The 27,598-nt window shown below is 38.3% G+C and overlaps 2 protein-coding genes across 3 annotated transcripts in view; one reads left to right on the top strand and one right to left on the bottom strand.

Moving 5' to 3' along the window:
* The window catches only part of znf276 (zinc finger protein 276), a 41,122-nt gene extending 28,108 nt beyond the window's left edge, over positions 1-13,014 (top strand). The window contains exons 8-11 of one of the 2 annotated variants that reach the window (XM_067998024.1): positions 312-387; positions 3,283-3,400; positions 7,759-7,858; positions 10,102-13,014. In XM_067998024.1, the coding sequence (XP_067854125.1) occupies positions 312-387; positions 3,283-3,400; positions 7,759-7,858; positions 10,102-10,360 (553 nt within the window). In that variant the 3' untranslated portion in view covers positions 10,361-13,014. Of the gene's footprint in view, positions 1-311; positions 388-2,335; positions 2,576-3,282; positions 3,401-7,758; positions 7,859-10,101 lie in introns of those variants that run through there. The other variant, XR_010965972.1, reaches the window with a different exon arrangement.
* LOC137333715 (Fanconi anemia group A protein-like) overlaps positions 11,803-27,598 on the bottom strand; it is a 79,383-nt gene continuing 63,587 nt past the window's right edge. The window contains exons 34-43 of the mRNA XM_067998023.1: positions 27,253-27,312; positions 24,387-24,491; positions 21,774-21,886; positions 19,954-20,095; positions 17,654-17,716; positions 16,846-16,951; positions 16,342-16,417; positions 15,746-15,908; positions 14,778-14,870; positions 11,803-13,385 (exon numbers count right to left, since the gene is read on the bottom strand). Coding sequence (XP_067854124.1) covers positions 13,278-13,385; positions 14,778-14,870; positions 15,746-15,908; positions 16,342-16,417; positions 16,846-16,951; positions 17,654-17,716; positions 19,954-20,095; positions 21,774-21,886; positions 24,387-24,491; positions 27,253-27,312 — 1,029 coding nt within the window. The 3' untranslated portion in view covers positions 11,803-13,277. The remainder of the gene's footprint in view (positions 13,386-14,777; positions 14,871-15,745; positions 15,909-16,341; positions 16,418-16,845; positions 16,952-17,653; positions 17,717-19,953; positions 20,096-21,773; positions 21,887-24,386; positions 24,492-27,252; positions 27,313-27,598) is intronic.

The following is a 27,598-nucleotide window of genomic DNA, read 5'->3' as shown; positions in this document are numbered from 1 at the left end:
ATGAGACAAATCAAGAGGCTTCAAATATTTGCTAAACTCTGGTTAGTAACAGGGGCAGCCAATATAAACAGGAAGCTACCTGTTTTAGGATTATTTAAATATAATGCATGCCTCACAAAAAAAATGATTATTCATTATGTAGCCTGAAACGAAAGTTACTGAAACACGAACAAAAATGTGGAAAAGACCCCAAATCAATTTCTGACAGGTGTTGGTAATTATTTGGAATACAAGAGGCCTGGACGTTATTCAGAATGGTTATTGGATACATAATTTGTGTGACTATGTAGTGTACATTTGGTGTTTTTCAGGGAAGATCTTCCCACCATGTACCGATGTCAATACAAGGGCTGCTGTGCTGTTTACAGAGGAGCTGATGGACTGAAGGTAAAACTATGCTCAAGACTAATTGGTCAATTACAGATTTTAAAACTTCAGGCTTTTTGAGTGTCAGCTTGACTCACTTGATAGCACACTTGTCTCCTGATTAAAGGATTGTGGATTCAAGCCCCACTTCAGGATCTGAATGCATAATCTAGACTGACAATCCAGTGCAGTACTGAATCCAGCATTTAATTAAAAACAATCACTTAATGAGTGTGAAAATCCACACTGGCCACAGTAACATAATTGGTTGTTTTTTTGAGCAATCAGGATTGATAATAGAACAGATTCTGGGCCCTCAGTTGAACATCTGCTCTCACAGACTAATATGGCTCTCAGATTGGGCTACTAGTGGTACTAAATATAAGCAACTATAAATGAACCTTGTGTTTTTTTTAATTAGTAATTATTTATTTATTTGAAGTTAAAATGAGTTTAATTTTAAAAATATTTAAATACCACTTCCTGTTTGTGAAACTGCCGTATCTATAAGCAAGCTAAACGCTCTTAAATTGGAAGAAAATTAACTTTGTGGAATTTTTTAAATTAGAAATCTGTGTATTAATACATGCACAGATCAAAAAGACTTTTCCCCTTTCCATTTAAAACAGTATCTTAATAGGATGAGGAGATAAATTAGAGACCAGATAAATAATAAAACCAGAGGGAAGGAGATATTTCAAAAGGTAGGCAGTCATATCTCGTTGTCCCCACAAATTCTATTATGGAGTAAAACCAAGTGACTATACTTGTATTTGAATCATTTTGAATTAATAAAACTGACCAAAAAGTAGATTTTAGTTATTTTAGGTGGACTGAATTTGAGAAGTTTATATTCTCAAGTGGGAATCAATTGCCCTTTTATTGTTAATTGTTATTATTTGTAGCATTTGGCTTCTGTTTGGGGAAATATTAGAAAACCTAGGAAGGAAGTAGAAAATTTCCAGGGCGAAGGTGAAGATTGGGCTTTGTACTCTATTGAATTGATACAAATTCTTGTTTACTCCTATTTTAGCACAGTCCTTCAATTTTCGTGAGGAATAGTGAATAATTTGCATGGTTTGAAAGAAGCAGCAAATTCATTGGATTTTTTTTATATGAAATTTTAAAATGAGAAAAACTGTGTTCGTGATGTAGCAGGAGGGATTTCTAAACTGTTCTGGAGGTCATGTTCCATTGAAGATTTGGAGGGAAAATGGACTCCATTTCAAAACCTTTATTGAAAGGTGCAGGAGATTCAGTGAACACTCTACCACAACAAACCCTGGGTTTTGTTACAAATTAGCTTTATAGACAGGTAGTCTTGAATCTCAGATTCAGAACCATCGTGAGTGCATTGTTGGAACTTATTTTACGTTGTTTCTGTAATCAAATGGGTGTGAGCATTGATAACGCCGTAGAAAGTACTTTAGAGTTTTATTTAAAGAATTCACTATACTGTTGTATCAGTCAAGGATGCTCCTCTTTAGCCTGATTTATCATAAGAACAAAATGCAAACTGCAAGAAACCATGCTGTACTTCATTGTTCTCCTCCACATTCCATGGGTGTTGTGCTTTCAAAAGATAGATTGCTCTTCTGGGCCAGGAGAGACAAAATTCCCTTTAAATGGGATGCTTATCATTGCTGGAAAAAGTCTTTGAAGCAGAACTCAAAGGATCATAATGATTCATCTCAAGATTTCTGGTTAATTTTCATTCAAATTGTCGGAGGTGGGGGGAAGAATGACTAAGCACATTGTGGCATGTAACCAATTGGCTGTTGCTGTTCGAGCCATGTTGGCTTTAATGATGATCTCTGGGCTTTTCTGTTGATGAATTTTGGTTAAGTGGCAAGCTTTCCTATAATATATGCAAATGTTACAGCAAGGACATTGCATAAATATGGACTATTTTTAGTATTTCTACTTGAATGACAAACTAAACTAGAACTGTTTTTTTTTGTGCATATAGGCTGAAATTTGGTATTGTGTCTCTCAAACATATAGAAACAATGCAAATGTGTCTGAAGATAAAGAACTGAGGAGAGCCTATGTAGGGCATTGTATCAGATATAGGAAAAGTCCTTTAATGACTTGTTGCAAATATGGATGCTTGATGTTCTGAAATCTATTGTGCAACTTTGCTGGCACCATGTCATTACCCTATATGTGGAAGAGCTTCATTGGAAGAATAAACCCCACTAGTCCTTCTGTGAGTTGTACTTTCTCACTGATTTTTACAACAAAAAGAGAATAACTATATAACTTATTTACCAAATCTCTAGGCCCCTCAGTCTAAAATCAGCAACATTTTATTTGTTACTGAATTTTAAATTTGGTGCTTTTATGTCTTTTGGTCAAAAATATATTTTTAACTGGAGAATTCCTGTATGGTGCTTGATCTTAATACCTCGTCTTTCACAGGCGAAAAGAAAAAAAAAATGACTTATTTACATAGCACCTTATCTTACCTCTCAACATCTTAAAGTGCTTGAAATGCAATGATTTGTTATGTAGGGAAACCTGCCAGCCAATTTTTAGACAGTAATATCCCAGAAACAGAGATCAGATGAATTTCAATTAATCATTGTTTTGGTGATGTGGATGCTGTTAGCAACTGCATAGCTTTTTTATAATAAAGATACATATTCTTACAAAAGGATTTATGGTGAAGGTGTCAGTTAAAGCAAAAATGCATAGCTACCAAACTAATGTCACGTGTATAATATATGCCCATCCTCTTTGATCACATCCACAACGTATTTGGCTTATCAAAGATAGTAGCAAAACATTATGTTGAATTCAGTAAGTCAGACATGAAAAGCTAGACGTTGTAAAGGGGTATATTTCAAATCTCGATGAAATATTAACCTAATTAAGACTCCCTAATTTCTCACATAAACCGTTTTCTGTTTTTAGAAACACATAAAAGAACATCATGAGGAGGTGCGTGAGCGCCCTTGTCCCCACCCAGGATGTAACAAGGTGTTTCTAATTGATCGCTATCTGCAGCGCCACGTAAAACTCATTCACACAGGTAAATAAGTGACCTGTCAATGGTAGCGTTATACAAGTTTTTGGATTATATTGTCACCACATTTCCTCTTGTATCTCACTTAGTTACTAGTGACCGTGTTTATAGAATCATAGAAAGCTACAGCATAGGAGGCCATTTGGCCCATTGTGTCCATGCCGGCCTAAAAAGAGCTATCTGGCTTAATCCCACTTGCCAGCACTTGTTCTGTAGCCCTGTAGGTTATGGCACTTCAAATGCACATCCAAGTACATTTTAAATGAGTTAAGGGTTTCTGCCTCTACCACCTTTCAGGCAGTGGGTTCCAGACCCCCACCACCCTCAGTGAAAAAAATTCTCCTCCGCTCCCCTCTACCAATTACTTTGAATCTACGCCCCCTGGTCACTGACCCCTCTGCTAAGGGAATAGGTCTTCCCTATCTATCCTGTCTAGGCCCCTCATAATTTTATACACATCAATTAAATCTCCCCTGCGATCTGGTGGGTATTCCGGGCAAAGCAAGTGCTCCCACGATTTGTTTACTGCTAAGGTTGCTCCAAATATTAGTGGGCTGAAAGTGGATAAAATCGGTTTTCGGGCAGGAGGGTTGCACCTCAACACAGAGCTGGGACCAACGCCCTTTCAGGGAGGATAACTAATGCTGTGGGGGAGGGTTTAAACTAATTTGGCAGGGGGATGGGCACTAGGATGAAACATTAGAGAGGCGAAACAAGGTGCAGGGAGGACTAGGATGGACAAATAGTACTAGAGGGGTCAAAGACAGAATCTATTTGATTAGAATTAAGGAACAATAGAGGAGCTATTACACTAATGGGTATATAATATAGGCCACCAAAAACTGGGAAGGAGATAGAGGAGCAAATTTGCAGGCAAAGTACAGAAAAATGCAAGAATTATAGAATAGTAATAATGGGGGACTTCAATTATCCCAATATAGACTGGGACAGGAACAGTGTGAAGGGCAAAGAGGGGGAGGAATTCCTGAAATATGTACAAGAGAACTTTTTGGAGCAGTGTGTTTCCAGTCCAACGAGGAATGAAAAAGTGCTGGATCTAGTTCTAGAAAATCAAGTGGGGCAGGGGGAGCATGTTTGAGGGGGAGCATTTGGGGAACAGTGATCATAATATCATTAGGTTTAGAGTATGGAAAAAGACAAAGGATATTTAAATGTGAAAATACTAAACTGAAAGAGGGCTAATTTCAGTGAGTTAATAAGAGATCTTGCCCTAGTGGATTGGAATCAAAATTTGGTAGGCAGAACAGTAATTGAACAACGGGAGGCCTTCAAGGAGAAGTTGGTTCAAGTACAGAGTAGACACATTCCTATGAGGGGAGGAAAAGAAGGGCATCCAAAGCTAGAACTCGCTGGATGACTAAAGATATAGAGATTAAAATTAAACAGAAAAAGGAGGCTTATGACAATTGTATTCATTCATGGGATGTGAGCGTTGCTGGCAAGGCCAGGATTTATTGTCCATCCCTAATTACCCTAGAGAACGTGGCGGTGAGCCGACTTCTTGAACCGCTGCAGTCCGTATGGTGGATGTACTCCCACAGGTTCACCACTACTCTGCACAGTAAGGTTCATAATACAGTAGAGAACCAAGCTGAATACAAAGATCTAAAAAAGGGAAATAAGAGGGGCAAAGAGAGAGTATGAGAATAGATTAGTAGCTAAAATAAAAGGGAACCCAAAAGCCTTTTATAAATAGTAGGAGGGTGGGACCAATTAGGGACAAAAAAGATGATCTTGTGGAGGCAGAGGGCATGGCTGAGGTATTAAATGAATACTTCACGTCCGTCTTCAATAGAGAAGAGGATGCTGCCATTGTAGCAATAAGGGAGAAGGTAGTAGCGGTATTGGATAGGATAAAAATAGATAAAGAGGAGGTACTTAAAAAAAGACTGGCAGTATTCAAAGTAGAAAAGTCACCCGGTCCAGATGGGATCCATCCTAGGATACTGAGGGAAGTACGGGTAGAAATTACGGAGATTCTGGCCACAATCTTCCAGTCCTCCTTAGATATGGGGAACGGTACCAGAGGACTGGGGGATTACAAATGTTACACCCCTGTTCAAAAAAGGGGAGAGGGATAAACCCGGCAATTATAGGTCAGTCAGCCTAACATCGGTGGTGGGGAAACTTTGAGACAATAATCCAGGACAAAATTAATTGGCATTTGGAAAAGTATTGGCTGATAAATGAAAGTCAGCACTGATTTGTTAAAGGAAAATAGTGTTTGACTAACTTGATTGAGTTCTTTGATAATGTAATGGAGAGGGTGGATTAGGTTAGTGCGGTTGATGTGTATATGGACTTTATCAAATGCCTTTTGAAAGTACCACATAATACACTTGTTAGCAAAATTAAAGCCCATGGGATTAAAGACAGTGGCAATGTGGATACAAAATTGGCTAAGGGATAGAAAGCAGAGTGTAGTGGTGATTGTTTTTTTTTAGACTGGAGGGAAGTATACTGTGGTGTTCTGCAGGGGGTCAGTATTAGGACCATTGCTCTTCTTGATAAGTATTAATGACCTGGACTTGGGTATAGAGGGTATAATTTCAAAGTTTGCAGATGACACAAAACTTGGAAAAAGTAACAGACTTCAGGAGTACATGGACAGACTGGTCAAATGGGCAGTCACATGGTAGATGAAATTTAACGCTGTGAAGTGATGCATTTTGTTAGGAAAAATGAGGAGAGGCAATATAAACTAAATGGTACAATTTTAAAGGTGGCTGGAAAGTTGAGAAGGCTGTTAATAAAGCATATGGGATCCTGGGCTTTATTAATAGAGGCATAGAGTACAAAAGCAAGGAAGTTATGCCAAACCTTTATAAAACACTGGTTAGGCCTCAGCTGGAGTACTTTGTTCAATTCTGGGCACCACACTTTAGGAAGGATGTCAAGGCCTTAGAGAGGGTGCAGAAGAGATTTACTAGAATGGTACCAGGGATGAGGGACTTCAGTTATGTGGAGAGATTGGAGAAGCTGGGGTTGTTCTCCTGAGAACAGAGAAGGTTAAGGGGAGATTTGATAGAGGTGTTCAAAGTCATGAACGGTTTTGATAGAGTAAATAAGGAGAAACTGTTCCCAGTGGCAGAAGGGTTGGTAACCAGTGGACACAGATTTAAGGTAGTCGGCAAAAGAGCCAGAGGCAACATGAGAAAACATTTTTTTTACATAGCGAGTTGTAACGATCTGTAATGCCTGAAAGGATGGTGGAAGCAGATTCAATAGTAACTTTCAAAAGGGAATTGAATAAATACTTGAAGGGAAAAAATCTACAGGGCTATGGGGAAAGAGCAGGGGAATGGGATTAATTGGATAGCTCTTTCAAAGAGCCAGCACAGGCACGATGGGTCAAATGGCCTCCTCCTGTGCTGTACCTACTATAATACAATGAAAAACTGGTCCATTTAAATGCTAGCTGAGCATCTGGTTGGGTCTAGTGCCAAGTTCAATGGATTACTAATGCACTGCAGTTAAAATCAGGTTGTTACTATCCATATTTTAGAGCTTTATAGAGTAGAATTTCCACAGGGGTTCCCCGATCTCCCATCGTAACTTTAGGGGAAGATTGTCAGAAGTCCCAGAGAAATGGTCGTTCCAGGCATATATGTTGTTTTACCTCTGATTTGAAACCATCTTTGAGTGTTTTCATGTTCCCATCATAAATGTAAGATTCTTATACCTTAAGTGCTATGTTGGGATAGTTCCCCTACTTATACTGTACTTTTATTTTTCTGGAAAATAGTTAGATAAAAGGACATGGTATAAACTGATAAAAGGGCAAGTTCAGGACTGATGTCAGGAAATGTTCTTCACACAAAGAGTGATCAATACCTGGAAGGATCTTCTGAGTTGGATAGTGGAGGATCTAACTCTGAAGTCCAGTGGCAGTTGATGGTGAGATGAGGAAACTATAGGTTTCCAAGTCAGGTTGAATTAGATGGGCCAAATGGCCTCAATCACCTCCTTCATTTGTGAAGTAAAAATAATTTAGGTTGAATTTCACAGGTACAGTTAAAGTATGCCACCTTACCTATTACTGTACTGTGCAACATCTGTTTAGTCTCTAAAGGGCCTTGGAATGTTTACTACATTAAAGATGTAGTTTGTATAATACATTATCTTGATGCATAAAATACACTCACTTGTATCGTACAGCTATTGTGGAAAGTAAAGTCGATTGATGAAGCATTCCAATGTTGTCTTAAAAATATTTGTACATTTTACATCTGCCTTTTTATTTGTGAAATTAAGCATTTCACCTGAGAGTTCCGCTTGTTACTGCAAGTTGCATTCTGTTGTGGTTTCAAATCTATACTAAGAATGTTATTTTTACTTTGCAGAAGAGAGAAACTACATCTGTGATGAATGTGGACAAACTTTCAAACAGAGGAAGCACCTGTCAGTTCACCAAATGCGCCATTCTGGAGCAAAACCTCTGCAGTAAGTAAACAGTGGAATGCAGAATGTTAAACTTCACAACAACAAGATAACACTTGTTAGAGTAGAGCTTAAAATGTTAATATTGCACTGCTGTTTTGGTGGGGTAGATTTTGTAAACTTGATAGGTGACTGTGGCAAGGAAGATGTTAGGTAATCCACCTTCCACTGCATTGGATTGTGGATGTGAGAAACATGAGGAAAAACTACAATATTTAATGCAAGAGAGAAACACTGATTTTCACTGCTCTGCCTCTTTCCCCACCCATGAATTTTCTCATGATGGTTCTACCATCAACTCTGGTTTTTGCACAAATGGCCAATCTTCATGTGAGCCTGGAGAACAAAAACTACTTGCATTTATGGGGAAACATTTCCACGACCCTGTTCCATTGGTAGCACCATGCATACAGTAGATGTCTAATCGGAAAATTACAAGCAATTCCCCCATTCACAATTTTTTGGTAACTGAAATCAGTGCGTGCTGGGTCGCAGATTATTTTGCCCTCTACAGTGTTCCACGTATCTCAAAAAATAGAGGGGACTTGGGGAAGGAGGCTGAAGAGTTGGTAAAAAGATTTTGAAAGTAGAAAAGGGGGAGATACGGTGGAACGATTTAGGAAAAGAGTTCTAGAGGGCAGGAGCAGGCGATTGAAAGAGTGGATACCAACTCTTTCAGGAGCATAGAGGAAGGAGAACAATGAGTAAACCGGTTTCAGAGGAGCAATGGGTGAGTAGGGATATATAACTGAAGGAGGTCACTGATGTGGTGAGACTGCAGGATTTTGAAACCAATAGGAAGGACACAGAGGTGAGTACTGGGGCAATAGAAGTGAGGGGCATTGAGCAGATAAAGTTGTGGTTGGTGGCATTTGATGGAGCAGTGTTGGCCAATAGAAATTGCTGACTAGCCACAATGGTGGCCATGGCGATACCATTTTACATATATGCACTAATACATAAGTAAATATACACGATATTTATATTCTAAGCAGACATCTACCACCAGGCACCAAGGAAGTAAAGCACTCAACAATCAAAAAACACTAGCACACTGCTTTTCATACCATTTAACAAAAAAATTGCACTAAAAGATTAAAGTACACATACATTCGCAGTGAGAATGAGTATTAAGATCACATGCCCAACAACTGTGTCTATTACTCCATATTTTGAATTCATTAATCAGACATGCAATTAGCCAGATCTGGCTAGTGGCTAACATATTGGACAAGACTGGAGGGTGGAAGTGGGGAGGAGGTGAGGAGAGCATTAGAAAAGTTGAACAGTGAGGTGATAGAGGCACAGATTAGAGATTCTACAAGGGGATAGGGGGGGAGTACAGTCAGAGATGGGCAATGTTTTGTAGGTGGAAGAAGGCAGTCTTGGTGACTGAAATTATATGGGGAAGAAAATTAAGCTCCAGATCAAATAATACATCAGAGTTCTGCAGTAACAGACTTAACCCGTAGTGGCAGTTGGGGAGGTTAATAGATTAAAAGGACAGCTACATTGCCTGCATTGAATTTGGAGCAATTTTTTTATTCGTACAAGATTTTATGTTGTCAGGAGGTTAGAGGTAGCATTCTTGCTTTTGAGTTAGAAGGCCATGCCATTAAGCTGCACTCCAGAGACTTGAGCACTACTAGGCTGACACTCACTGTCTAAAGTACCATCTTTCAGATGAGACGTTGAACAGAGGCCCTATCTGCCCTCTAGTTGAAAAGCAGGGGAATTCAACCGGTATCCTGGAGATTTGTCCCTCAACCACCACCACTAAAACAGATTATCTGGTTATTTATCTCATTGCTGTTTGAGGGATCTTACTGTATGCAAATTGGCTGCTCAGTTTGTCAACATTGTAATACTGACTGCACTTTAAAAGTAATTCATTGGCTACAAAGAGCTTTGGGCCATCATGAGGATGTGAAAGACACCACATAAATGCAAGTTCTTTTTTTCAGTAGCTTCGTAAGCCAAAGGAAGCAGACAAGTAAAGCCAGGTGTTTTTTTATTTTTATATCATATACCTGATCCCATGCTTCCAGTTGGTGTCACCAAGGGGCAGTTTATATTCAGTTAAAAAGGGGGGGGGGGGGGGGGGGGAGAGGAGAGAGAGAAACAGTAGCAGTTTCCAGCAGGACACATGGTGACATTAGCTGTCACTGAGACTGATAATCATATAAAGAACAGCCACATTTCTTTTTGGGAGCCTAATTTAGTTTGTTTGTTTTCTTCCACCGTAGGTGTGAAATTTGTGGTTTCCAGTGTAGACAGAGGGCATCACTGAAATACCATATGACTAAGCATAAGGCAGAAGCTGAACTTGATTTTGCATGTGACCAATGTGGGAAGAGGTTTGAGAAGGCCCACAATTTGAATGTTCATATGTCCATGGTTCATCCTTTGACCCAGAACACAGATAAAAACAAGCCAGCTGAGATTGTTGAACTGGAACCAAACCAGCTAAGCACGGAGACATTGATTGAGCAGGAACCCAGTTAATATACAGCTACTCAACTGCTAGCAGAGTCAAAAGAATGGGATATGTAAATTTGCACCTTGTGTCAGCAAGATCTTCACCTGAACAGAGGATTATGATGAATCTGTGCGGCATTTTGCTTGTTTGGCAAGAACCAAACAAAGATTTAACCACGTAAAAATGTTGAGATATGTCTCTGCGACGCTGCTTTCCTTTCAAATATGAAGCTTACTTACATACCTATTCATGAAAAAAATGTGCCAAATACTTCTAACGTGCTATGGGCTGAACATATGAAACCTTGAAATGAAATGTATCTAGTCTTATGTAACCAGTGAGCACTGTTAAACAGACAAGTATGTGATGTTTGAATGGGATGGATGAAGTCTTTGTTGGTAATTATATCAGGTAATATAGATTCAGTGATACAGCTTTAAATGCTTAATGAGAGTACCGTGAGGTAGTTTGGCTGCTGACCCTTCAATGAATGCAGTTTAAGTTTGAATAAAGACTATTTTCTTAGGTTACTGAGTATTGGGGTTCTTCTGCTGTTTTTCAAAGTGGGTGGAGCAGCTACTTGGGGTACGGCTCAGCAGAGAAGCCCCTAACTACAAAGAACAATAACCAGCGGACTCGTGTCCAACACTGCTAACAGTTGAATTTAAACTCTTTTCACACAGAGTAAATCCTTCCATTTTCAGTTAGTTACTGGCCCATCAGCATGACTGCCATAGTTACATTTCATAAACGTTTGGACATTCAGCCATGGGCCAGTTCAAGTTATTGTGGTTGTTTGTTTTCTCTCCCCCCCCCCCCCCCCCCCCGCCCCCCTCCCCGAAAACTCCTTTGTGACCGAGTTTTGTAACTTTAATGAGGGGAGATGAAGAGGAAGAAACTTGTTTTATCAATTGAGTGTAAGCTGCAACTATTTTGTGGACAGTTCTGTTTTACATTTAACAACTTTCAAAAATCTGCATTTCTTGTTAGTTGGACTGGGCAGTTTTTGTGAATCACACTTCAGATTTTTTTAAAAACCAGATGCATTCTGAAAGCACTTCACTAGAGAAGGAGGAAGTCAGATTTAATAATGAACACATCAGATGATATTCAGTATAAATAGAATAATCTTTTTAGGTGCTAAATAATACTAACAACTAGTGCACATGTGTTCAGGCAGGTGATGTACCATTGGCATTTATATTGGCCTGATGCAAATCCCCTGGTTTGTGCTGGGATTTTCTGCTACAATTGCACCACTAATACCAGAAGTTAAACTGTGAATTTGCTGCATGATTCTGACAAATACAGGGTCAACCTGCTTTTCTGAGTGACTGATGTGTATTGAAATGCTCTGTAAGAAAAGCACCATTTTTCTTGTCTCCTGGTTCTTTTTTTCATTAATGAAATATCAAATATTTTGCATAGACAAGAAAGGTATTCATAATGTTGCTGTCTTGGGACAGAGGGGTACTTTTACTGAGGATATCAATCAAGCAGAATACCCTGTCAGGTCTCCAGCAATTTCAAAACTAAACAGGTACAATTATCACCTTGTTTTATTTTTTTTTCCATTCTTCCCCACCCCACCACTTTTTAAAAAAAAACATTCAGTACAGTAGTGTCCTATGGGGAGTCTGTAGTGGTGCAGTTTGGTGAGGCAGCAGGCTTGATGAACCAAATGGCCTTTCCTCATTCCAGACTTAATGGCAGATACTTTGTGACTAAATAGAACTTCCCTCTAAATTCATAGCTGTAAATGAGATCTGAAGGAGTACAATGAGTAATTTTTTCATGAACTAGGGAGAAGTTCTAGAAACCATGAAAATAACTATGGTACAATAGGAAGTTCACAAAGCTGTCAATTTTGGTAATTAAATATTTTATTCAATTTTTTAATTTGGAGACATTAAACCATTAAAATACCTTTGTTTAAATTTGTATTACTGTCTGGCACAGGTACATGTTGAACAGATTGATTTTTTTTAAAAAACCAGTCAATCCATCAACTGTCTGACTAATAAACTAAAAACCAAAAATATTCACAAGTGTTTGCTGCTTTTGCAGTACCTAAAACAGTTTTCTGTAGGACAAGATCTGACTAATTGTATGGACAGTACTGAATCGTACCTCTACTAGCCAGCTCACTGATGAGACTACTAGTAGTTTTACATGTATGATTAAAACATGTTCAGTTAATTACATTGCTTTCTTGTTGCATTAAGTTTCTTTAAATACCATCTGTACTATATGTTGCAATTTTAAACCCACACCAGGAACTCAACCAGTACATATCCAAATAAAAGCACCAGTTGTACAAGGTAAAACTATCCCCAAGTCAGTTACGCTACCTCAGACTGTCACAACTGGAGAAAATCCAATCCTATCCATGAAATTGCACTTAATGACAGTTCTTCACCCTGTTGCTACTGGTACTTTATCTTTCACAAAAGTTTGTTATGCAACAGAGTGGTTGATAAATTGCAAGATTGACTTTTAGCTCTACAAGAATAATGTGGATGGAGCTTTGAAACTGCCCAATGTGTTCCATAGATGCAGTATTTAATAAAGCAGCCAAGCACTTTAATGATTGGCTAATGTTATTGCACACAGTACTTTGAACAAGTTCTCTGCATATTTCAAAATAAGGTCACTTTTTAATAAAGATCCTTCAAGAAAATTCTGCAGTGCTTTTGTGATTAAATTGAGCAATCATGTGTATGTATGTAAAGGTTGTAGTTTCTGGATTGTAAACTGAACAAGGCAAATTCTAGGCCTGGACTTGTTTGGTTTATCACAGGTAGTAAACATTGAGAGCTTTTCACTTTTATATGAAAATCTACAATGCTGAAATATATATCCTCCCAGTGTTTATTCATTTTCAGCACTATGTGGAGCAACCTTGTAAAACCGCAAACCTGCTAAATTTGAGTCAGTTATTCTTTATAGAATAGTGGGTTCAGAATAGAGTCCATCACCATTGCAGACCTGCAGTTGGTGGTCAAGTGCAGCTTTCAGCTCTGGGTCAATGTCCTTACAAGCAGCCTGTAGCTAAGGAAAGAAAAAAGTGATTAGTTTTTATTATTTCATGCATTCCCAAATTAAAATTTTACATTGTTTGGTAAAGTGCATGTTACAAAATGAGTGTGGTTACTAGATGCCAACAAGAAAAATGAGGGTAACTGTATTTTAACTACCTACTATTCATCCTTGCCATCAATATGTTGGCAGCAGAGCCTCATAAAATTTAGGCCAGTTGTTTTTAAATCTCTGGGAAACCTCATGCAAATAATTTAACTGTTGGATATCGCTTGTCATGGCTTCATGGCAGCAGTAGCAATAGCTACCACAGTCAGGATCTTCTGCCCCCTTTTCTTCTGCTTTGTACCCGAGAACTAAATGTTCACCAGGCATAAATGACAGGAAAATCAGCCCCATAGTTAGCCCGTAAGTCTAGGCACCCCAGTTTGAGAATCTAGGCTGACACTCCAATGCAATATATGGGGACATGCTACATTATTAGACCTACTGTTATTTGGGTGGACAGTAAAATATTTCCTGACATGATCTGAAAAGGAGTAGGGAGTACTTCCAGTGCCTTGGCTAATATTCATATCTTCCTTTCTCAAGCAACACTACCACAAAAAAAAAATTTGCTGATCATATCTCTCTGCCATGTGTGGGATTTTGCGGTGCAGAAAATGGCTGTTGCACTTCACTACATAACAACCTTCACCACTTCAAAATAATGGTGTGTCAGGTGCTTTGAGGTGTGAATGCTCTACATAAATGCAAGTCAAGTGCTATTTATGCAAGGTAGCAAAACAAGTTTTAATCTAGTTATTACAAATAATTTTCCTTTGATGCTCATGAGTTGTAGGTACTTTGAACAAGTTACACCGGCATTTTTATTAGTTATTGTCTATGGATTTGCTCATGCAATTTTTAAAGAAAACTGGAAGAGTAGGCTGCAAACTCTCTTAACCAGGTTTGCATGGGGCCACTGTATAATCTATTTCTGCAGGTCTCAGACTGCTCTGTTAAATTTTCAGTTAGAACTTAAACTTTTAAACGTTTAGTTAACGTAACCATTTTTAAAATTTGGAACAAAGTTTATTAACTTATTTCAACTTACTTAACTTTTCTGTTTTTGGTATGTAATGATCATAGTTGTCTTCTGTTTTTGTTGCTGAATGCTATTCTCCGATATTATTGGTAATGTAGACCAATTGTATCGCATTGTTAGCACGAGACAAGTAGGAAGGAAATGGGTTCTTTGCATTCTCAGACACAAAGCTTTTACGGAGATTATCACCAGTAATTACCTTAAATAATCAAGTGAAATAAGAGTATCAAGTAAAAAGGAAGGAGGGTTTAAGTGACTAATGATGGAATTATCACTTACTTGCATTGCAGTGAATTTTGTCAGAAGCTCTTACTTACTTTGTTGTGTTGTGAAATTGTCTGAGCAGGACACCATGGAATTGTACAAAGGAGGAACTGATGCCCTCGAGTTATTAATCCCAAAGGGTCAGGCTGGGAACAAAAGCAAAGCTTATTCTTTATTGATGAAATTAAAAGCAGTGGCTTTATTCAGATTTTTTCCCCATGCTTCCTTCTCAATGACAAAATTTTGTTATCAAGTGAAATAAAATAGCTCCTTTACCCAGTGGCACTCCTGAAATCTCCTATTGCCAAAAGAGAAACCATGCTGTTGGCTAGAGGCGGACACCTGACTGCACAGTAGTAAAATAATTCACAGCAGAAATCCCACCTGCGACTGCTTTAAAATATTGCTGGCATTTTAAAAAAATTCAAGGTTTTTCTACTTGTACCCCAGCACATTTTTGAACATCTTTTGCTAGCAGAGAACTAGGGCTGGATTTGAACCTGGGACCCAGAAGTGAAAGCAGAGTGCATTATCGCGCAGTGAAACCAGTCTACATATGCAAAGGTGTGAGACAAGTCAGACACCAATGGTGCGTACCAGTCAGAATGAATCATTGGCAGGATGTGGAAGGCTTGAATCTGGCTGCTGGCATTGTCTAAAACCAGTGATGGGCTGATTGCAAGAGGCATTAACTGAAGCAACAACAGTTAATGCTGATCTCAACTGAAACACTTAATATGAAAATAAATTGTATTTCAAAACCAGAACATGGCATTGATCATGCAGAAATAGTGACACCTAGCACTGGCGCAGCAAAGAAAGACTATAAGCTACTTGAACATGGTATGATCATGAAAGAAATTGATAATAATAGTGTTGAATAATGGTATACAACAGAAACAGATTGTTTCTACCTTCATCAAAAGAAAATAACTAAACCACAAATTTAAAAAAACAAAAAACTTGTCCACTCAAACTAAATTAGAAAACAGCAACTTGTGAGAAAGGGATTGAACATTACCTGCTTGGAGCTTTGTAAATCACACTGATCTGAGGCTGGGATTATATCTTCTCCATCAAGGAAGAGCTTGACCATTGCTGTATACAGAGTGATGGCTACTGACAGGAAATCTGGACGTTTCATGACAGAAGAAAGCAGCTTTGGATCCAGACCAGGAATAAGGCTATTGGAAAATTGAGAATTATTAAAGACTTAAATATGATGTTACAAATATGCAGAATACAAATCAGAATCACTGTTCTGATTTCCTACATAAAGGGTGTGAACAGTTAGAAATCAGTTTTAATACAGTATCCTTTAAAGAAGTTCAAGAAAACCTTTCTTGTTTGAGTCAAGGCAAGAAGAGTGCCATGCATCTTTGATGCTTCATTGGCTGGTGTCAATAATCAATTCCTTACATTCATCACGCCACAAGTTTTGTACAGCAATTGCAAAATAAAATTCAATTTCAAACTCTCACCCCCTCAGAAACCACTTTTGAAGAAAATAGGCCACTTGGGGCTGCATACATATCTAACTCACCCCAGAAATAGCATTTCTTAAATGTAAGCTATTGATGAAATGGTCTTAATTTGTTTTAGAGTTACATATTATACCTGTAGAAAGCAATAGGAAGAAGTTTAATTTCCATATCAGAGATCATGATGTACAGGATCTGGTGTGGCCCGCGATCTGTAAAAAAAAGAGCGAGGGGCCTACATTCAAATGTCTTTTGTGGCACTGTATATTTTAGCCACACAAATAGATATATTAACATAAACCTTATTCTGCAGAAATGATTAAAGATAAATTAAAATAATTATTGATCATGCATTAGATGATAAAACACCCAGTCCAATCAAGCTTGTTACTCACTGAAGCTCAATATGTTTAGCAGGCTCCTCACTGCTCTGCTGACATGGCACTTGAGAAAAACTGACTTTATTCATCTCATTCTTCTATTTACCATCTCATCTGGTAGTAATAATGGAGGGATCAATACTTATTTGGCATGTCTCCAGTTTTGGGATAATATGTAGGAGGTGTGCGATTCAGATATTAGCAGGATAGTATTTGAGAAACTGATTAAAAATAAGTCAGGACAAGGTGAAACAACTTACCCTTGTTCGCTACCAAAAATACATTAAGCCAGGATTTGTTCTGCTCCTCCAAAACCATGACTACATCAGCACATGTTTTTAATGCAACAGTTAAGCCAGAGGCTTCCTTTTAAAATAAAAACAACAAAATTGTCAGACTCCCAGGTGCATGGGAGAACCATATTCAAACAGCTTCAAAGCAAATTATAAATCATCTATTTAAATGGAATGCACACATTAAAATGACCCCAAAATATTCCAAGGTTATTTCTTAGTGCAAAAGATGTGTAATGATTAAAGAATGGAATACGTCAAGATCACACAGCTTCCAAAAGTCACAGGTGAGTTTGACAGTGATCCTCAGCTATATAAATGTATATAGGTATTTCACACTTGGACACTACACTTTCCAGTTATGCTCCAACTGTATAGATGTGTTAATTTAATAGTGATTAAGTACTGACCTCCTTTCTTTACTTCAAGCATGGAAAGAAGTTTGCTCTATGGTGATGTGCTATATCATATAAGTTATTGTGCTCCTATAGGAGAATGATGGTTTCATTGTTGGACAGTAAAAACATCACCCTTGAGGTGTAACTTCTTGGAGGTCCAAGTACAAAACCACTAATAGAAAACTGTACACTGTGCTTGCTATTCATGTAAATGACAAGTGGACTCCTGCCAATATTACGAACAGTGCATACTAAAATATGTAAAGCTTCTGTGAATCAGCACACATCTTTGGCTGTACCACACCTCTGTATCTGAAACAGTTAATCTCTAGGCCTGACAAGCAAACTTTTGTAGGGATGGAGCAACACATATTTACCTTTGGTTGCAATAGGGATGTGATCAGATCCATCAAACTGAGATACAGCACAGAAATCTGGAGCTGAAATAAAAAGAGTGATTAATGGACAAACATTCATGAATCTAGAGGTTTTGATACCATCAGAAAAAAAGTGAAAAATCTCTACTTTATTCTACACAATGCAGTTTCATGTAATAGTCTAAATTGGATCTATGTTTCCCTTTATAGTCCAATTTAAAACTAATACACATCTTTACTATAGAACACAAGGGTAGTACAGAACTGGAAAGAAGAAGTTTTTAAAATGTGAAATCAAAAGGTGCACAAGTTTATATCAAAAGCTTGGAGGTGATATTGTCACTGTTGGCCTTTATTGCAAGGGGGTTGGAACATAAGAGTGAAGAGGTCTTGCTGCAATTATATAGGGCTCTGATGAGACCATATCTGGAGTACTTTTTGGTGTCTTTACCTAAGGAAGAATATACTTGCCTTAGAGAGGGTGCAATGAAGGTTCACTAGATTGATTCCTGGGATGAGAGGGTTGTCCCATGAGGAAAGATTTGAGTAGAATGGGCCTATATTCTCAAGTTTAGAAGAATGAGAGGTGATCTCATTGAAACATATAAAATCCTTAGAAGTCTTGACAGGGTAGATGCTGAGAGGCTATTTCCCATGGCTGGAGAGTCTAGAACTAGAGGTCATCATCTCAAGAAAAGGGGTCAGCCATTTAGGACCGAGATGAGGAAAACATTTTTCACTCAGAGGGTTGTGAATTTTTGGAATTCTCTAGCCCAGAGGGCTGTAGTAGCTCAATCATTGAGTATATTCAAGATGGAGATCGATGGATATTTGGTCACTAAGGGATGGGGATAGGGCAGGAAAGTGGAGTTGAGGTAGAAGATCAGCCACGATCTTACTGAATGGCGGAGCAGGCTCAAGGGGCCATACGGCCTACTCCTGCTCCTATTTCTTATGTGATCTTGCATATCAGACAAACCCCATCCCTATTATTACATTTCCTCAATTACAAGACAACTGCATCTTAGGTCTTAATTGTCGAGGTATACTTTTGCTTGGCTTTGGGATGTTGGTAATGAGTTATAACTCAATAATGCATAAAATGCTCCACTCTCAAGAACCATGAAGGGGCAGTAGATTTTTGTGTTTTTCAAATTTCCCAGAACATATTAAAAAAAAACTTAAGACCGTGGCTTGCTTGTAGCATCACCATTTCTAACTAACCTCCATGATTTAAAAATAATGGAAAACAAGAGGAAAAACAAGGAATAGGCAGATCACATAACAACAATCTGTATCTTCACGTGCAAAAAGATAACCACAAAGCACTTAACATTAGGAGGGCAAAACAGTGAATGTTGAGCCGTCGGATTGATGGAGATGGTGCTGGGTGTGTTCAGCATACATGTGGAACTTGACCACTTGCTTCCTCATTATACTGTCGACAGGCAGCATGTAAATGGTAAAGTAGTTCATGGTAGTTTCCATATGTAACAGATATTTAGGGTATTTCAATTATAGTGAAAGGATAGAACAAGATTTCTTAGCTAAATTTGGTCAAATAAGCATAACTGATTAATAGCATCAATAAATGCAACCTCCAAATTTATTTCTCTTCTCCCCCTCCCAGAGGTGAACCGCCTTTCCATAGCTGTACGGGTGGGTAAGCAATCTTCTCCCAGCCTCTGCCAGTGCTGGTTGCTGGGAGGTGCATGGGAACAGTTTGGGGTGAAATTCTCTCTCATGACTATGTGCAAAAATATTCCACAACACACGGCTGATTAGCAATTAAGCAATCACGATTACAGAGACATGAAAATTAGCAATTCTGAGTGCAAGTAAGCTCTGCATAACTGAAAAGTCCTCAATGTTGGTACTAGTTACAAACAGTAGGTCTTCCATTCTTCACCACTTGATAAATATATTACAATATATATGCAGAATAAGGAGCTGGGGCTAATATATATTGACGGGTTCAGTGCCCCCATGCCATCCTACAAACTACATCAAAATAGTTTTTGTAATGTTGCAACCTTTCCAGAGTCATTCACTGTGTCTAATTGTGTCTGTAGAGTGTAAACAGAACTAGGGTTAAATAATGTGGATAATCACTTTGATACAGTAACCATTATATGAATATGAAAACACATCAGACTGGGTTCATCAGCAAACACTGCTGTCTGGATTTTGTTCAATGTGTCTAAGAATCATCTATATATGTATTGGCCTCTTGATATCTTATTTCTGTCTAAGAGGTGTACACTGTTGAAAGAAAATGAGATAATATAAAATACATTTACCAGTTCATTTTCAGCACAGATCTTTCTCATTGCTGTCTGAAGTATCCTTAGCTCATTTTCCCTTCGCAGAGTAAAGTATAAAAAGGCACCAAGAACCCAGGGAATATCAGGTGGAGGACTTTCTATTTTACCCGAAAGTAACCTGCAACAATTTAAGAAAAAATCTGAATATATAAACCTCCCATCATTAAGTCTTGTACTTCAATCTGTAACTGCAGTTTGTAGAAGAGGGGCCATTGAAAACAACCCCACTGATTGCTCAAACCTGTTATTTCGCAACATCAATTTTTTATTCATGTACTCCCAAAATTTATCTGACAATTTAAAGAAAAAAAGCTTCAGAAGTAAACTTATTGACTGTGGAATCACAAGGAAAAAAAGGTAACAATCTAATGTATTTCTAAAATGTAAGGATAGAGATAACATCCAAAACAGATCATGTTGAACAATTTGAATTCTAGTTGAGCTTCCATTACCAGAATTATTAAATTGATGTTTTTCATTATTGCAATTTTCTCCTGTCCTGAAGATGAGTTCTGGTTTCATGGTTTGCAGTTGCCTCCCACTACCTTGCCCAAGTGCTATTATTTAGTGTTGAGTGTCAGCAACCTTTCGACACCAGGTGGCAGCACTGTGATAGTTTCCTCACCCAACATCCACACTTCAAGCAGGGGTAATAAGCAAAAATAGAAAATGCTGGAAATACTCAGCAAGTCAGGCAACATCTGTGGAAAACGAAAGTTAACATTTCAGGTCGATGACCCTTAGTCAGTCCTGAAACATTAACTCTATTTCTTTCTCCACAGATGCTGTCTGACTTGCTGAGTATTTCCAGCATTTTCTGTTTTTATTTCAGATTTCCAGCATCCACAGTATTTTGCTTTTGATTTGGTAATGAGAAGCAAGATGTCTGCCTAATTTAATCCTTTCCCAGAGGGTTCCTTTGCTAGAAGTTTGAGGTAAAACCCCCTTTATATTTAATGGGATTTTTTTGCTGATGAAAGATATTTCATTGGGTGTTCAGTAATTCCATAATGAACACTTTTAAAAAGTGGTCACTTTGCATTGTGTGCATTTTTAACACACATAATTCCCAAGTGTCAGTAACAGAGACCATGAATAAAACCTGAAACATGTATTCCCCCCCAGAATGTTTATTGATGATAATGGTACAGCAACTTCCTTTACAGTTGGTATTCCAATTTCTCATTTACACTTCCACATAATTTTGAACCTCAAAAAGCCTTTTTCTTAGTAACTTAATGGTTCTGTGCACATCCATATCTTTAATCAATAACTACTCAGACACTACCACTGTATTAGCCAGTGATTCAAGTCCAATTTACTTTAAACAAATAGATATTTTGAACTATGCTGGCGCCTACTGTCTAATCATCAACACTGCAATGACAAGCCATGTGTTCTGATCTACAGTGGAAAGTGAGAACAATCAGATTTGATCTGTAAATACATTGTAGTGAAAGCAATGTTCCAGGGTGGGATTTCCTAAAAGGGCAGACAGTTTTCACTGGCAGAAACATCCTCACAGGGGACTACATCCCCATAAAAGGAAAAAAGAAAAGGCATTAAGTCACAGAAAAACTGTTTTTAAAATGATTTTTGATGTGTTTGCTGTGGCATTCTAACAGTACTTAAGGAACACGTTTCAAACAGAGTAATTATTGTGTATTACAGCTCTTAGTAGGAGCTGCATTTAGCTCCATAGAAATGAAGTTACAGGAACAGCTAGTGTTAGGTTTCACTCTGTAAATAACCCTAAATGGCCTTTATTTCTGAAGCAGTCATGATTTCTGAATTACCTGTTTGCCCAACATTGGTTGTCTTCCATCCTCTGTAGTTCTCTGGGAAGTGAAGCGTCACTAAACCGTTTCCATTGTGTGAACAGCACAGGCTTCAGTTTCAGCCACCAAGACTTCAGGAACAAGACACAACAGACTGACATTAACGATAGTTAACAGGGTCAGGCTTAGTAGTTTCATATTCAAAACTTTTTGTGGATAAACAAAATATCACTTTTAAACTAAAAAATAAATCGTGGTAGACCCAAATAGATCCACAGCAGACAGCAGTTACATTAAAGTTGTGAGACAAGGTTAAACATGCTAGAGAAATATGATTCTGAAAGCCTGTTGTTTGGATCTCTGAACTTGAAGAAATTCCTAAACTATTTATTTTTGCAAACACAACTGATAACGTTCAGCAGCTAAACTTGCATCTAAATACCCTGAAGTTGCAGTTACTTCTTATTCGGCTGTAAAGTCATCTGAAAACAGTGTTTCCCACAACTCCATGTTTGAATCCCTCCAATCAGGTTTCCACCCCTACCACAGTACTGAAACGGCCCTCATCAAAGTCACAAATGACATCCTAGATGATTGTGACCGTGGTAAACTATCCCTCCTCATCCTTCTCGATCTGTCTGCAGACCACACCATCCTCCTCCCATGCCTCTCTTCCATCATCCAGCTGGGTGGGACAGCGCTCACCTGGTTCCATTCTTATCTATCCGGTCATAGCCAGAGAATCACCTGCAATGGCTTCTCTTCCTGCTCCAGCACCTCTGGAGTCCCCCGAGGATCTATCCTTGGCCCCCTCCTATTTCTCATCTATATGCTGCCCCTCGGCGACATCATCCGAAAACACATAGTCAGATTATATATGTACGCTGATGATACCCAGCTCTACCTCACCACCACCTCCCTCGACCCTTCCACTGTCTCTCATTTGTCACACTGCTTGTCCGACTAGATGTGCAAAAATTTTCTCCAACTAAATATTGGGCAGATTGAAGCCGTTGTCTTTGGTCCCCGCTGCAAACTCCATTCCTCTCCCTGGCCACCATCTAAGACTGAACCAGACCGTTCGCAACCTTGGCGTCCTATTTGATTCCGAGATGAGCTTCCGACCACATATCCGCGCCATCACCAAGACCGCCCACACCTCCATAACATTGCCCGTCTCCACCCCGCCTCAGCTCGTCTGCTACTGAAACTCTCATCCATGCCTTTGTTATCTCTAGATTCGATTATTCCAATGCTCTCCTGGCTGGCCTCCCATCTTCCACCCTCCATAAATTTGAGCTCATCCAAAATTGTGCTGCCAGTATCCTAACTCACACCAAGTCTCGTTCACCCATCACCCCTATCCTCGCTGAACTACAATGGCTCTCAGTTCGGGAACGCCTCAATTTTAAAATTCTCATCCTCGTTTTCAAATCTCTCCATGACCTCGCCCCCCCCTATCTCTGTAACCTCTTCCAGTCCTTCAACCTTCCAAGATCTCTGCACTCCTCCAATTCTTGCCTCCTGCACATCCCCGATTTTAATCGCTCCACCATTGGCGGCCGTGCCTTCAGTTGCTTAGGCCCTAACTTCTGGAATCTCTCCCTAAACCCCCCTGCCTCTCCATCTCTCCTCCTTTAAGACACTCCTTAAAACTTACCTCTTTGTCCGACACCCATCTTATCTTTGATCCCTTTATTTTAAGGGACCATGCTTGCAAACAGCATGATACCATAGTATTCGAGAAACAGACATTCCCAAGAAAATGGCTCACATTGTCTTTCTCTAGTTTTCCTTTCTATCCTGCAAGACGTGCCTCACCCTCTGACAAGCCAGATTAGATCAGGAGTTCACCATGTACAAATTATTTACAACAAAACCACTGCCAATGAATCCATGGTGCAGCATGATTCTCAGCCAGTAAATAGTTCCTCTAACAATTTATTTCAATATTTTAAACAATCAAACTAGTTTTAGTTTTTAACATCATGTTATATCAAGTTATATCAAGTTATACCCAAGGTTAGGTGCTTCTTATCTAGCTTTTGTGTAATCATGATATTTCATATCGTTATGCAAAATTGGGTATGGAGTAAAATGAATTATATACAACACAATTACATTTCACAAAGAAAACTCCAAAGGGAACAAAACAAATTTTAAATGTGAATTCACAGCAACCACTCCACAGTCTGTTCAATGATTGCACTAAGCTGTTGGAGTTTACCAGATTTGTACCATATAAGCAGGCACTCATCACAACTCTAGGAACTTTATAACAGTTTAGAACAGTTACTCAGGTAAATATAGCTTAGGTGACCAGTATCCAATTGCAATGTATAAAAGTTGTCATTTGACCATATAACTTTATAATCACAACCACCAATTTTATGTTGATATTGCTCAGATATTCTAACGTACAATACATTAGCGAATGGCTAATTAGGTTATGATAATAAATGTGCTTTGACTGAATGTATTGGCCTGAGACTTCAGTGTCTATTCCCTATAGGGACAATTTATGAACTCATGGAAAATGACAAACAAAGTCATTGCTGAGTCAAACACAAACAAAGGAAGAGGACTGCAATGTTTACACACAAATATTACGACATATACAACTGTGTTTACCGTTGCAGATAACATGAGCAGGGGACAACGTGCTCTGCCATCGTTCAGAATAGCAGCAACAACACAATCTGGTTCTTCACAGTCGACACAAGCATTAAGCAAACCCTGAAACATACAGAACTTGTTACATATTAATTATATCATCAATGCCCATTGCCTACATTGATTTTATTTCAGAATGTAATCATTAAAGCACTTCCTTATAGGGTGGCAATATTTTTTTTTATTTAGGGGTAGCTGTGGCCAGGTCACTGGGTACTGAGGTCTCCTTTATACAGGAGCCAGGATCTGGTCCAATGACTTGGATATGAATGATCTGACTTCAGGTTCTTTTTAATATCCCAGGTCACTTCCACAGCACCAAACAAGGGGAAGAGAGGGAGTTTTAAATTAAGATGGGAGACAACATGCAGATTATATGCAACAGTATACCCCACAGATATAGGATACCACCCATCCCATGCATAGGAACTGCTTGTACAACCACGGTCTGATCTGCCTTATCACCTGTAATGATGCCATCAGTAATGTACCAAACAATCTTCAATTTAGGACAGAGCACAATTTCTATTATAAGAACATAAGAAATAGGAGCAGGAGTAGGCCAATCGGCCCCTCGAGCCTGCTCCGCCATTCAATAAGATCATGGCTGATCTGATCCTTTTTTTTTTAGAAGCTGCTTATAATAAACAGATGCAATAAAAGACTTCTTCAGGAACATTTATTCTCTTCATTTATACTTTTCACTACAAAAACATATCTTCCGGAAGATCAAAATACAACCTCCAAAAAGGTGAGGTTTGTACGGATCAATGTGCTTTACTTTTGTTTTTACACAAACCTCATTTGTGTCTATGGTACGTCACGGAAGTTTACTAAGAGCTTTTCTCTTCTATTTTATTATTTTTAAATCTTCTTTCGATTCCCTTTTAGACTTAGTTACATAACAGCCTCACTCAGGTAATAAATGCACAAACTTTACATTCTTCACATTCCTGTAAAATATTCCTACAGATTACTTGGTAGCTTGAAAGAATTTTTAAAAAAAATCTTTTGTTAGTTACAAATTGAATATTTTGCACTCTCTTACAGAAGAGATTCCTTATTCTTACTAAGAACTTAGTTCAAACAACCATGGAAATCATACATTTGAGTTATTGAATTTTACTCAAGAAAACAAGTAATTAAAAGTCATGTCTGTTTATCTTATATCGTACGTCTAAGATTCTAACACTGTAGCAAGCCTGTGACATTGCTGAGGGGTTTATGCTAGCCATGTGACAACATGAACCATTATGGTTCCATGTCTACCATGTGATACAATGGGCCCCTCCATGCTCACCATGTGCCAGTTACATCCGCACAAGAACACACCATTTATTTTGCTACTTTTGTTTTTAAACTTTCTATTTTTTAAAAGCTATCTTTAATTTTTCTTCCCCTTTTTTCTTTCATGCAACAAGGCCCCAACCCATTTATCCTCTCTCGAGTAAGTCTAAGATTTTTGTCTGCTCAGAACTTTCATTTAACCAGCTTTTAAGCATATCTCGTATCTTGGCACACCTTGAAATAGAGCCCCAGATTAACCTCATCAATGTCTTTTAATAACATATACTTCTGGAAGGGAGAAGGAGTCCCTTTCCAGTATCCTCCTTTCAAGACTGTAGAGTCCCATTTTCCACAGTCTTTCCTTATAATTTAATCCTCTGATGTTAGGGGTCAACCTTGTGGCTCTTTAGACCGCCAGCACGACTTGAATGCTTCACTTAGACTTGGTGACCAAAACTGAAATCAAGGTGCATTCTGACCCAGGCTTTGTAATAATAATATTCTGTAATATTCTAATTTATAATCAACTGACCTAGAAATATAATTAGGCACTCTATTCGCTTGTTAATTACTGCTCCACAGTGATTTGACATTTTAAATGCCAAATCTGCTATCACATTCATATCCCTCTGTGCTTAAGCTTTACCCATTTATACATCATCATCCTACTAATATGTAGCAACTTGCACTTATCTGTATGGAATTTGCTACTGATTTCCCAATTGCAGATTTTATCCAGCTCCTTTTGTAGGTCACTGGCTGTATCCCTGAGGGTTGCAAGAGGAGATCGACTACCATATTATAAAAAGGAGTAAATGCTTAGTTATAAAAACTACTCAATCTCAGGGTTCAGGTCACATTTTTGATTTGCTCAGTATTTACTCACTCGATTTAAGAATGCCTGATTAAGTAAAGAGAGCAATCAGAACAGTCAAAAAAAACAAACAGCAAAGTATACAAAGGGCTAAGAACAAGGGAGGCAGCAGCAGTCCATGCTAGTGAGATCATTTTAGTGAGATTATAGCATTCAGTATAATGCCTTACAGACTGATATGATTGTGTTTAATGTCGCTCCCGTGGATGTTGGAACGGCAAAAAATTTGAATTCAGTTAAAACAAAATCTATTAATAAAAAGATGGTATCAGTAAAAAAGCGACCATGAATCTATCAGGTTGCCGTAGAAACACGATTGGTTTGCTTTAGGGAATGAAACTTGTTGCCCTTACCTAATCTGGCCTATGTGTGACTTCAGTCCCACACCAATGTGGTCGCTTTTTAACTGCCCTCTGAAGTGGCCTAGCAAGCCACTCAGTTATATCAAACTTTACAGAGTAACTAGGGTTGGGCAATAAATTACAGGCCCTGCCAGTGTTGCCCACATCCCCAGAAATTAATTTTAATGTAAATTATAAGAAAATAAAATTTTGCAACAGCCTTGCAATTTATTCCTACTATACATTGTAGAATGTTATGTTGTACTGCAAACATTTTACTTATACTGAACAAGAGATTAGTGATCAGAACTGGATTCCTTACTCTGAAGAAGTGCAAGGTAATGCCAAAGGGAATCACAAATTCCTTGGAGTAGCCATTCCGCTGTAAACAGATAAAGAACAGGTAAGAGTTTAGAGCCCTTAATCAATGGGAATTTAAAAAAAACAAATGTAGTTAGTATGACCATATTTATTATTCCCATGACCTGAAACCAACAAACTCTCAAAAAAACACAATGCAGATTTTAGCAGATTAATGGTCCACCTTAAAAGGTACTATACAAATTATTTCCATAAATAAAATGCAATTTTTTTTTTTTAAGTTGCATATCTTCAGTTAAATGTCACTCTGTCCTACTCTACCTGTATATATAATGGGCATTATCTAT

This window comes from Heptranchias perlo, chromosome 16, assembly GCF_035084215.1.
Source record: "Heptranchias perlo isolate sHepPer1 chromosome 16, sHepPer1.hap1, whole genome shotgun sequence".
Classification (NCBI taxonomy): Eukaryota; Metazoa; Chordata; class Chondrichthyes; order Hexanchiformes; family Hexanchidae; genus Heptranchias; species Heptranchias perlo.
The sequence above is the reverse complement of the archived record's forward strand: the minus strand, read 5'-3'. Positions and strand labels throughout refer to the sequence as shown.